The sequence below is a fragment of the Cetorhinus maximus genome, chromosome 21 (assembly GCF_964194155.1).
Source record: "Cetorhinus maximus chromosome 21, sCetMax3.hap1.1, whole genome shotgun sequence".
Lineage (NCBI taxonomy): Eukaryota > Metazoa > Chordata > Chondrichthyes > Lamniformes > Cetorhinidae > Cetorhinus > Cetorhinus maximus.
The window spans coordinates 87,583,069-87,595,821 of NC_135899.1; the positions used below are offsets into that span (position 1 = coordinate 87,583,069).

Consider the following 12,753-nt stretch of genomic DNA (forward strand, 5'->3'; position numbering starts at 1 on the left):
AATCACAATTAACAGGGCAGTAGCCAAACAGAGTTTCTACAAGTCACTACGGCAGTTTATTAATCCTGTTGTGGTTGCAATTGGATCAAGAAGCCAACAAAATGCACTGAATCAATGCTCCTCCCTGTTGCAGAATAGAGAGAAGGACACCTTCAGTTGTCAACACCAACAAATCTGTCTTGGGAATAAAAACAGCTCGAGCTGACAATAAAGACCATAAAATGTAATCGATATATGAGGGAGAAATGCATCATGAGGAGCAGCCCATTCTGCGATGTGAGACTTCTCAACATTCATTGGTTTCTCCCTGCACTTCATCAACAAAATATACAAGAACAGTTACCAAGTCTCAGGGTAAGAAGTTCAAGACTAAAGGTCGGGGTTAGATTTGAAATGTATCATAACTGAAGCAATGGGATTATAGAAATTGTCACTTCCCTTTGTAACAACTGATCTCTCGCTTACGACCCATTTACTGGTATTCTGATCAAGTATCGCCTTAAGTTGCTCTCGCCACCCTATACCTAACCCAACTGAGGATACATGGCAAATGTGCAGCTTATTGGCCACATTATTCAATTTGTTTATATATCAGATAAAAAGAAACAATTTAATGAAAAAATGACATGGCTTCAAGTAATGCAACATCTCTCCAGTGCCAAGGACGGGCTGATAAGAGTTAGATGGAGCAGAGTGGGAGGACACTGGCTTGGAACATAAGCCATGTAGGTTGAATGTTTCTGTGATGTAAGTTCCATGTGATTAGGAATGAAGAATGCAATTCATTCTCCCCTTGATTCCAAGTTCAGTTAAACCCATTGCCTGGATTACTCGAAGGGGGCCTCACATCTCCTACAGGATTTGTTATGGTGATGTCTACCTCTGTTTAGGGTGGATCTCGTCGGGTAGAGATTGCACCACAGAAGCAAACTATTGATGAGTCTGGATTGCTTTAAGTTGAAACAAGTTTTTATCCAGAAATTAGAAGCATAGTCGTTTTTGTAGTATTTGACGCCAGTTCCTTGGCATTGGAGATCGGCCCACTTTGAATATTCAACCTCCCTCCAAGCCTCGTATCTATTAATGGGTTTGGGCCTTCGGTTAGCATCAGCCCATCCCATATCGATAGCGAATTTATATTTCTCCCTTCTTCTAACTATGCTTCAGTTCTGCCGAAGGGCCATGAAGGCTCGAAACGTTAACTGATTTCTTCTCCACCGATGCTGCCAGACCTGCTGAGTTTTTCCAGGTAATTCTGTTTTTGCCTGGATTATAATCCTGGTTGATCCACCAATGAATTTAACCTAGCCTGAATGTAGAGCCAGAATCAGCCAGTTTATCTCTGAAGTATCAGCAACAACATGACGTGCATTTGTTTTTTTGCTCCCTGTTATTCAGCCGACTATCCACTAGCCAGCATAGGCAGGGTTTGGGTGAGAGAAGGAGGTAGGGGTGGAGGTTAGATGTTGAGATTTTGTGGATGGTGTTCACAATGTTTTACAGCCTGCCTTTTCTCATTGGGAACCTATAGTTATATACACAAAGTATGAGCTCTTTTCTGAAAGATTATTTCTTGAATTTACAGTCAAAATATGTGATGTTTTGTTTTATTAACAGCGCAACTGAAATAGGAGGCAGTATTGAAACATTAGTTGAGCTGTCTGGTGAAGGCTTAATGGTGGCTTTTTAAAAAATAATCACTACAAAGGAAGAAAATCTAAAATTCATAACTCTGCCCTACATAAACTCTCAGAGACAACCCTTGGGAAGAATACTGAAGCTGATTTATGCTGACAGACTTTATTCTGCATCTCACTTTTTGGATTGAATTGTAAGATCTTATTTCAATCTCCTGCGACACAGTATACAGGGAGTGAAGAGTATCTTCAGGTGGAAGAGGTTTGGAAAGCAGGAGATATTTGTAGCAGGGCGTGCCGAATTGACTCAGTTCCCATTTTAAAGTCACATATCCTTGTCTCTTTATTTCCCTTCTCCCCATTACAAATTCCTAGGAACACTTTGACAATGGCAACTGCCACTGTAACCCCTACATCTCCCCACCAATTTCACTGGCAGGAGAGTGCAATTACAATCTGAAGAGTTTACCTTAAATAAGAATTTATGACATAAAAGTTGACAGAAAGTGTATTATAAGTGTTTTTCTTTAGCACTTGTCACAATCGCTTGGTTGATACCAGAGTTAATGCCTTCGAGTCCAAATGAAGACTCACAAAGCCCTAGACTTTGAACTCATGGAAGACCCTTGGGCACTGTGCTCATGTTGTCCTGATATGAACAGCGGGTAGACATAACTTCCTGCTGGCACTATGAGCTCAGTAACTCAGGCCCCACAGATTCAACCAAAGGTTAATTCTGGCATCATTGCCCTAAAGAAAGATTACGACAGGCAAGACAACAGTGACAATTGTTCTCGTTTTCTGAGATTATCAGTTAAGTCTTCACCAACCCCGGAGATAGAAGGAGAAACCATGAACACTGGATCTTAAACCAAACGGAACATTCTGCAGCAGCTCAGTCAATATGGTGGAGGCCAAAGGCTGAGTAAATTTTCAAAAACTGCTGAGATTTCAAACTGAAACGTTAACTTGACTTTGCTCGTCCCAGATGTTGGCAGTCTGGCTGTGTGGTTTTTTTTTTTGCTTTCGTTTCACATTTCCAGTGTTGAAATTTAATTTTCATTTCTCCTATACCCCAAACCTGGATGTGCCCTGAGGATGATTTGCTTGGTTCCCCAACCTCCATATGTAATACTTTCCAGTTAAGCGTGCTACTCTTTAATGCATTGCTCACATGCAAAGGGTTTTTTCTCTACCTACTTCCCTAGGCAGTGTCAATTCAACAGGTTTTTTTTTAATACACAGGAACTTTAACTACATAAATCTTAATCTATGAATCAGTTAAATGTTTTTTACAGTGGGACAAATCACTAATCGTGCCTTATTTCACTAGCCAATAATGCTTTATTGTGGCTAGTGACCTTTGGCCTTTTGGTTGTCCTAACTCTGATATCAGACATGCTTCTAGAAACAATGACGCATGCAGATGTCAAAGATTAACATTTGCCCTTGGCAATTTATTACATTGTCCTACCCAATGCTCTTGTAGATACATCAATTTTTTTCCTGCAGTTCCCTGGTAGCCTCGTGGGCACCTCTCCCATTACCCCACTTGCTCTCTTTGCCTTCACTCTGTTCCCCAGCCCAGCTGGCTGGCACACTAGTCATCAGTGTTGGAGCCCAACACTGCTTCCGCTTAATAAGTAGGAGACAGTAGAGATCGTGATTATGGGACGAGGCAATCCCAGCACCTGTAGCAAGAGCAAAGGGTCGATTAACATTTTGGCACCACAACAGTTAACAGAAAGTTTATAGTTAAGGTATGGAAATTGGGAGAGAACCATGTGATGATAATATTTTCTTGCTTATTCATGGTGGAGAGTGAGAGAGACAAGAAGGTGGAGAGAGAAGAGAAAGCAGGAAAGAGAGGGGGAAAGAAGGAATAATAGAAAGAGAGAGAGAGTAAGAGAGAAAGGAAAGAATTTTGTCAATTGAGAAGAGCAACCAGAGTTAGAATGTAGAATAACAGACACACAATGGGAGGATCCTACCTCCATTCACTCACATCATTTCCCAGTGTATTCTTTCCAAAGGTTTGATGGGAATAATTCCGATGAACGCTAACATCATTGGAGAACATGAAGCACTCAGAGCTTGTGCTCCAGATGCAGGCCTAGTTTTGAAAGTTAAGCTTTGTTTTTCTATTGCTGATCGGAGATGCCAGTTGCTCAAATCACATTCCCCCAAACTCGACTGAATCACAGGGAATAAGGTGTTAAAGATAGGGAAACGTTTTCAAAAACAAATCTTATTTTTTTATTCAATCTGACACAAACTTATCGAAAATTCAGCAAACATTAACTTAAGGATATGTCGCGTGACCTTCAAACCTCAGCTATGTCATCAGAATTTAATACTCTTTCATTTAGCTTTCATACAATTTCAGCACAGTAACTCTATAGACATCAGATATTGATTGTCTATTTTCAGAGGGCAGTCAAGCCAAAATCACTTTTACGTGTGTGTGTATATATATATATATATATATATATATTATAATATATATATGTATTCAAGAATAGAGAATAACAGACAACGTGGTTCCAAGAAATTGCTCACAGAAGTTCTGAAGGTTGGAAAACAACCTTGTGACAATGCACTACTGTTTGAATCAGAGGCAAAATGTAACCATTCTAGATGAGCAAAATGGACTTTAAAAAAAACTTTTTTTTTCAATATGCAAGCCTTCAGCACCTCCCAGTCACTAGGACTATTCCCAATGCCCTGCACTATACAAAATATCTATTGCAGTGTGGCAGTTGTCTAGAAGCAGCTGTGCTTTGCATTTTCAAGCCCCCTCCCTAGTACCGACTCCTTTGGAAGCCTTGGGTTGAACAACAACAGGAAATTCAACAACACACGTGAAAAAGACCAGCATTAAAACATGACTCTGCCACTCTTCTCTCAAGTGACATTATTTGGGATCATTATTCGTTTTTCGTTTTTTTTTTATTATTTAAGAGAATGATCTGTTTACAGTCCAAGCAATGAGAGGCACTCTTGATTTGTTTATGCATAGAACTCCTCCTGTTTGTCAGGTTTTTGGTAAGCTATGCTCGCCTGCTTTGGCTCTTCCAGAGTGTAGCTTCCCTCGTCCTTTTTCTTCATGCGATAGATCAACAGCATGACCAGGAAGGCAGCAAAGAGTGCTCCGACCACCCCACCGACCACAACCGCTGTGCAGGAGAAAACAGAAAGACGTTAATAACGCTAGTTTATCTCCCGCAGCATTGCACATGGGGAGTCAGGGTAAGTGAACTCTTCAGGTGACAGGGTGGTGCAGAATTGGACCATCGCGTGCAGACAGAATTCAGTCCCCACTTTAAAGTCATGATTCTCAGAGCACAAAGGGAGGCCCATTTGGCCTATTGTGCCTATTTGAAAGGGCTATTCAATTATTTCCTCCCCACCCCACACTCTTTCCCCACGGCCCTGTAAATTTTTCCTTTTCAATTATATATCCAACACTGTTAGAGACACTATTGAATTTGCTTCCAGCTTTCCCTTCCAATCAGTGAAATACAGTCCCACATTCTGCTGTCAATGTTTTTATTGTACAATTTTCTTACAACTATTCATATAGCCAAATTGCTAAGTGTCCATCAATTTGGGAAGCAGAGAAGTAAGACTGATTGGAAGCAGAGGGGTTTCTCACTCTAGGCTGAGTAGAAGTTAAAAGTAAAGTGCAACAATCCCACCAATGGTAGGAAGGTGTCATTACAATGTGACACCTTTCCACAGAATTAATCAAAATCACAGCACTGAAACAGGCCATTTGGCCCAACTGGTCCATGCTGGTATTTATACTTCACAGATATCTCCTCCCACCTCTACCTCATCTCACCCTTTCATCGTAACTTTTCCATTCCTTTCCCCTTCCTATACTTATTTAGTTTCCCCTAAAAGTGATCTTTGCCCGTCTACTCCTTGTGGTAGCAAGTTGCACATCCTCACCACTCTCTGGGCAAAGAAGTTCCCCTAAATTCCCTTATTGGTTTTATTGGTGGCTAATTTATATTCATGACCACTAATGTATATGGTCTTCAGAACGTATAAAGACTAAAGTTCACACAGAAATGTGATAAGAATGGTGTGACAAGAAGAAACAGGTTTTTGTCGACAAAAAAGCACGTGCAGATTTTTAAAAATGTACTTTAGATATAATTTTAATCACATATAATTACAATTTTATATAATGTCTTAGCACATGGCTAAATGTCTCAAAGTGCATTATTTATTGGAGTGCCACTTGAGTGTTATTTGGGGAAAGACAGCAGCCAATCTGAGGCAGAAACATCCCACCACAATGAGATAAATGAAGGTGTTGAGTGAGGGGCAATGTTGGTTTGAATGGACCAGTGGTGAGGAACAACAGCAGGTATATGGAGAGACTGCAGAAGTAGTTGTTTTCCTAGAGAAGATTTGATAGAGTAATAAAAAAAAATCATTAACGATTTTGATAAGAGTAAATAAGGAGAAACTGTTTCCAGTGGCAGAAATATTGGAACCAGAGTCATGAAGTTAAGGAGACAGGAAAGAAACAAGAGGCGACGTGAGGCTTTTAGTGAGCTATTATGATCTGAAGTGTGGCGCCTGAAAGGGCAGTGAAAGCAAATTCAATTGAAACTTTCAAAAGGGAAGTGGAAAAATGCTTGAAGGGAAAAAAATTACACAGCGACGGGGAGTGGGACAAGTTGAACAATTCTTTTGTTTTATGCATTCATGGGGATGTGGGCCAGCATTTATTGCCCATCCCTAATTGCCCTTGGGATGGTAATGATGAACTGCCTTCTTCCATTGAGCCAGCACAGACATGATTGGCCAAATGGCCTCCTTCTGTGCCCTATGATTCTAAGATGTTAAGGGGGCTCCTTGCCCTTCTTTGAATAGTGCAGCAAGGTCTTCAACATCCATTTGAAAACAACCCCTGGATAGGCAAACAGAAGTTTGGTTAAACCTCTCACCCAAGAACCAGTACTTCTGACTGTGTAACAATCTCTAAATATTCCACTTGTACATGAAAGTTGATTGTAATCTCAAAACTAATTTAGGGTTTGAAACCTTCTGATGGAAATGCATCAAGCGGAGTTTCAAATATAGCTTTTGGGATAAAGTGTTTCTGGAATTATAGGACTGACATTGCTTTACTTCTTCATCAAGGTTTCCAGTATAACACAGAAGAAAAATTGGATGTTGCACTTCTTCCTTCAATAAAAATCAATTCTCTAAGGAGTGATTATCCTGTTTGCTGGTGTACTCTGCCCAGTACATCAATACAAAGGAAACATAAGACCACATATGTTTTACTTCTACCATCCAGTTCTTTAACTAAAAGCAGGTTCCTTCTACGGCATTTAGCTGCTGACTGAGAACAAATGTGTCTGATGGCAGAGAAAGAACAAGCAGATAAAAGAACACAGCCAAAACGTAGAGTCATAAAGTCATGACTGCACAGAAGGAGGCATCAAGTTAATGCCGACTCTTTGTAGAGCAATCCAGTCAATCCCATTCCCCCGCTCCATATCTGCAGCCCTGCAAGTTTATTTCCCTCAAGTGCCCATTCAATTTCCTTTTGAAATCATTCATCGCTTCTGCTTCCACCACCCTCATGGTCAGTGAGTTTGAGGTCATTACCACTTGCTGTGTAAAAAAGCTTTTCCTTACATCCTCCCTATATTTCTTTCCCAAAACCTTAAATCTGTGTCCCATAGTTCCTGTACCATCGGCTAATGGGAACAACTTTCCTTCATCTACTTTAAACCCATCATAATCTTATTAAATTCTCAGATATCTCCCCTCAACCTCCTCTGCTCCAAGGCAAACAACCTCAGCTTCACCAACCTAACCTTATAACTAATATCCCTCATCACTGGAACCATTCTGATGAATCTCCACTGCACCTTCTCAAGGACCCGAACATTCTTTCGAAAGCGTGGTGACCAGAACTGGTGCCATACTCTGGTTATGGCCTAACCAAAGCTTTATAAAGGTTCAACATAACTTCCCTGCTTTTGCACTCACTGCTTCTCTTTATGAAGCCAACATTAACTCCTTTTTGTTTTCCTGATGCTCAGTGCCTGGCTTTGTCTTTCACAATATCTTAAATATTTATTCCAACTTGATTGTAAACACTGCTCATCCAGGTACTTTTTAAAGGATGTGAGGCAACCCGTCTCCACCACCCTCCCAGGCAGCGCATTCCAGACCGTCACCACCATCTGGGTAAAAAAGTTTTTCCTCACATCCCCCCTAAACCTCCTGCCCCTCACCTTGAACTTCTGCCCCCTCATGACTGACCCTTCAACTAAGGGGAAGAGCTGCTCCCTATCCACCCTGTCCATATCCCTCATGATCTTGTACACCTCGATCAGGTCGCCCCCTCAGTCTTCTCTGCTCCAACGAATACAACCCAAGTCTATCCAACCTCTCTTCATAGGAAAACCCCAATGATGCATCGCTGGGTGCTAAGTGTAATCAGTGCAACAAAGGCTAATAAAAGAACCATCTTACCTACTAAAACCTCTTTTCTCTCCAATATGTTTTTCTGGGGTAATTGTGCAGCTGAAGATGAGCTCCCGGACTCTATTGCATTGTCTATTAAATCAGGAAGGCTGCTCTTGCCACTGCCTCGCCCGGTTGGCTGTGTGACAGCAGCGAACACCTCGTTATTTGCCTCCGGGTTCACCACCTCCCCCTCCTCGGTGATTTCAAAGTCTCCACTTGGTCCTCCGGCAGCATGAAGCTCTACCTCGTTGTTAATGGTCACCTCCTTGGCCATTTCACTGGTGTCAGCTATCTGTGTGCGCTAATTTAAAAAAAAGGAAAAGTTATTGGAACTGATCATTGCAAAGAGGATTCAAATCCCTTCAAATTAAGATGTACCATGGAATGGACAGCACTGATAAAGAGTGTGAAGGACACTCTCCAATTTGTCTTTCCTACTTTCTAGCTCGCACACTGCTTCATTCTAAGACACCGGGGAAGTTTTCACCAAACTCTCCAGCTGAGAAACCCAGGGTATTAGATGGAATGTTGAGTTTTATGCCAGTCCAATATTGTCCATTGATTTCAAAGGACAGTAAAGTTGGATAAGGTTTTAAAAAAAACATTGCGCCCAATCCTTTCAGCTTTACGACGGGTGGGATAAGTTTTTTAAAAAATTTATTTATGGAATGTGGGTGCTGCTGGTTGGGCCAGCATTTATTGCCCATTACTGGCCCTTGAGAAGGGGGTAGTGAGCTGTCTTCTTGAACTGCTCCAGGTCATATAGTGGAGCTACACCCACAGCGCTGTTAGGGAGGTAGTACCAGGATTTTGACCCAGCGCCAATGAGGGAACAGTAATATATTTCCACATCAGGATGGTGAGTGGCTTGGAGATGAGTTTCCAGGTGGTGACGTTCCCATGTGTCTGCTGCCTTTGTCCTTCTAGATGGTAGCGGTCAGGGGCTTGGAAGGAGCCTTGGTGAATTCCTGCAGTGCATCTTGTAGATGGTACATACTGCTGCCACTGTGCATCGGTGGTGGAGGGAGTGAATGTTTGTGGATGGGGTGCCAATCAAGCAGGTTGCTTTGTCCTGGATGGTGTCCAGCTTCTTGAGTGTTGTTGGAGCTGCACTCACCCCGGCAAATGGAGAGTATTCCATCACACTCCTGACTTGTGCCTTGTAGATGGTGGACAGGCTTTGGGGAGTCAGGAGGTGAGTTACTTGTCGCAGGATTCCTAGCCTCTGACCTGCTCTTGTAGCCATAGTATTAATATGGCTAGCCCAGTTCAGTTCCTGTCAATGGTAACCTCCAGGATGCTGTAGTGGGAGATTCAGTGGTGGTAATGCCATTGAATGTTATGGGGCAATGGTTCGATTCTCCCTTGTTGGAGATGGTCATTGCCTGGCACTTGTGTGGCGCAAGTGTTAATTGCCACTTGTCAGCCCAAGCCTGGATATTGTCCAGGTCTTGCTGCATTTGGACACTGACTGCTTCAATTAAAATTGCACCTATTGGGTGGGGTGTAAAATCAATGTTCCCCCTGGTCCCAAGGGTTGCCACCTGGAGAGTCAAGTTACAATTACACCTAATCTAATTCTGACATTTGCCAATCACCATGCTTCACATGTGAGCCAAGCTAGCGAATGCCAGCAAGCTATTTGACAATGAAGGGCATCACTGTCGAGCCCAATCCCGTGCACAACATAATGTTCAATAGACAGAACTAAAGTTGTTGTCAACCTAGGAAGCCCTCAGCAGTACCTTGCAATGAACTGGGTGACGCAAAACTGAGGGGCTATAGCACAAACACTGGTGAGAGGGTAGAAATGCGGTGTGAATAACTTTTATAGGCTGTCTGCATTATGACTGTGGACGTAGGAATATGCAATAGAACAAACTGACACAGGCTTTTTAAAATTTTTTTTTCATGTGATCTGGGCGTCACTGGCAAGGCCAGCATTTGTTGCCCATCCCTAATTGCCTGGAACTGAGTGGCTTGCTAGGCTATTTTAGAGGGCAGTTAAGAGTCAATAACATTGTTGTGGGTCTGGAGTCACATGTAGGCCAGACCAGGTAAAGACAGCAGATTCCCTTCCGGTAAGGGGGATAGGTGAACCAGGTGTTTTATTAAAAAACATTCAATGATAATGCTCATTACAGAGATTTATTAATTGAATTTAAATTCAACCAGCTGCTGTTATAGGCTTTCAACCCATGACCCCAGAGTATTAACCTGGAGATTATTAGCCCAGCAACATTACCACAAAAAAGCGGCAGCAGTTAGTAGGTGAACCATGTGCGAGATGTGAGATTTTTGGTGTGTACATGTGTGCCAATGAGTCACAAAATGTTAGCATGCAAAGTGCAGCAAGTAATTAAGAAGGCGAATGGAATGCTATCCTTTATTTCGAGAGGGATTGAACATAAAAGTGAGGATGTTATGCTTCAGTTATACAGGGCATTGGTGAGGCACCTTGAATACTGTGTGCAGTTTTGGTCTCCTTATTTAAGGAAGGATGTAAATGTGTTGGAGACAGTTCACAGGAGGTTTACTAGATTGATACCTGGAATGAGTGGGTTGTCTTATGAGGAAAGGTTGGACAGACTGGGCTTGTTTCCACTGGAGTTTAGAAGAGTGAGGGGTGATTTGATTGAAGTATACAAGATCCTGAACGGCCTTGACAAGGTGGACGTGGAAAGGATGTTTCTTCTTGTGGGTGAGTCCAGAACTAGGGCCCACTGTTTTAAAATTAGGGGTAGCCCTTTTAGGACAGAGATGAGGAGAATTTATTTCTCTCAAAGGGTTGTGGAACTTTGGAACTCTCTGCCTCTGAAGGCAGTGGAGGCGGGGTCATTGAATATTTTTAAGGCAGAGGTAGATAGATACTTGTTAGGAAAGGGAATCAAAGGTTATCGGGGGTAGATGGAAATGTGGAATTCAAAACACAAACAGATCAGCCATGATCTTATTGAATGGCGGAGCAGGCTCAAGGGGCCGAATGGCCTATTTCTGCTCTATTTCATATGCTCATATGTTCGTATGTGTATACGTATCCGTGTGTGTAACTCTTAAACAGCCGATATATTCCTTTTTCCACCCAAAGGTACGGAGGGAAATTGTAGGACCCTGGCTGAAATAAACTAACTCAGGATAGATGAGTTACTGAAGCAGAGACCTATTGCCTGACAAGGTTCATCAGAATACCAGGCAGTGCCAGGGTTGCCACTCTTCAGGTCTATCCTGGACACTGGTATGAGCAACACCCAAAAGAAAAATCATAGGAACATTACTATATTTTGTAATTAACTTTTTTTTTTAACACTTTTGTTTACTAGATATAAAATATTGGAATGGAGGAAAAGGGCTGTTGGTCTGCTGGCCAAGAATTAGCTGGTGGGGAATGAATCAGAGTCGACTTGCCAACCAATCAGCACCCTTCTCTCCTGTAGTGTAAATTGTTGTGATCCTTTGAAATTTGGCATTCCTGTGTTTGTCCTGATGAGTGCGAGACTAAAAGCTTCAGCAACATGTCACTCTTTTCAGCAATATTCAAGATCAGAAATACCAACACATCTCAGCTGCAAAATTAATGGCAGGGTTCAGTAATTCTGTTGCAAAGCACCTTGAAGTTGCCCGCCCAGCTAAACCTTTGTGAACTTATTTTTCTCATTTTGAAGAGGATTAAAGGAAAGACGCAAAGGAGCAAACTTCCAAAGCTCTTACAGCAGAGTTCACTTTGGACCATGTCTCCATTTATAAGGGAGAGTCTGTCAGATTCTCTTTTATACTGCACTGCAGTTAATCCCAGGATTATGCATGTTTTAACAAGCAGGAAAACAGTAGATTCACCAGAGAAAAATTCTGCAGCAAATCCACTCCAATGTTGGAAATGCCCCTCACTACTACATCGAATTATTATTTGGGGTTCCGATCAAGTGGACTGCTTTGTCCTGGATGGTGTTGAGCTTCTTAAGTGTTGTTGGAGCCGCACTCATCAGGGCAAGTGCAGAATATTCCATCATACTCCTGACTTGTGCCTTGTAGATGATGGACTGGCTTTGGGGAGTCAGGAGGTGAGTTACTCGCCTCAGGATCCCCAGCCTCTGACCTGCTCTTGTAGACACAGTATATGGCCATTAGAGGGAGCTTTGGTAATTAAATATATAGAATTACATAGTTGATAGCACAGAAACAGGCCATTCAGCCCAACTCATCTGTGCTGATGTTAAAGCTCCACACAAGCCTCCTCTTACCCCTTTTCTTCTAACCCTATCAGTATAACCTCCGGTCCATTTCTCCCTCGTGTACTTATCTAGCTTTCCCTTAAATGCACCTATGCTATTCACCTCAGCTACTCCTTGTGGTAGTGAGTTCCACATTCTAACCACTCTCTGGGTAAAATAAAACTCCCGAATTCCTTGTTGGATTTATTGGCGGCTATCTTATATTTATCGGCCTCAGTTTTTGACTTGTGCAACGGACGCTGATGAATACTGAACTCAATGCAGTGACCCCAGATCAGTGTCAGCAGGAGGAGATTAAAGCATTGCTCTTACCCAACACCATAATCAGCAATGAAACCTAAAACTGGGGGCTTTCTTAACCCTCAAAATTCTGCCCAAAACAT

General features: G+C 42.2%; 1 protein-coding gene across 1 annotated transcript in view; it reads right to left on the reverse strand.

Moving 5' to 3' along the window:
• Nucleotides 1-1,007: 1,007 nt before the first annotated feature.
• The window catches only part of LOC144696111 (uncharacterized), a 230,647-nt gene continuing 218,901 nt past the window's right edge, over nucleotides 1,008-12,753 (reverse strand). Inside the window, exons 4-5 of the mRNA XM_078567410.1 lie at nucleotides 8,148-8,442; nucleotides 1,008-4,813 (exon numbers count right to left, since the gene is read on the reverse strand). Coding sequence (XP_078423536.1) covers nucleotides 4,647-4,813; nucleotides 8,148-8,442 — 462 coding nt within the window. The 3' untranslated portion in view covers nucleotides 1,008-4,646. The remainder of the gene's footprint in view (nucleotides 4,814-8,147; nucleotides 8,443-12,753) is intronic.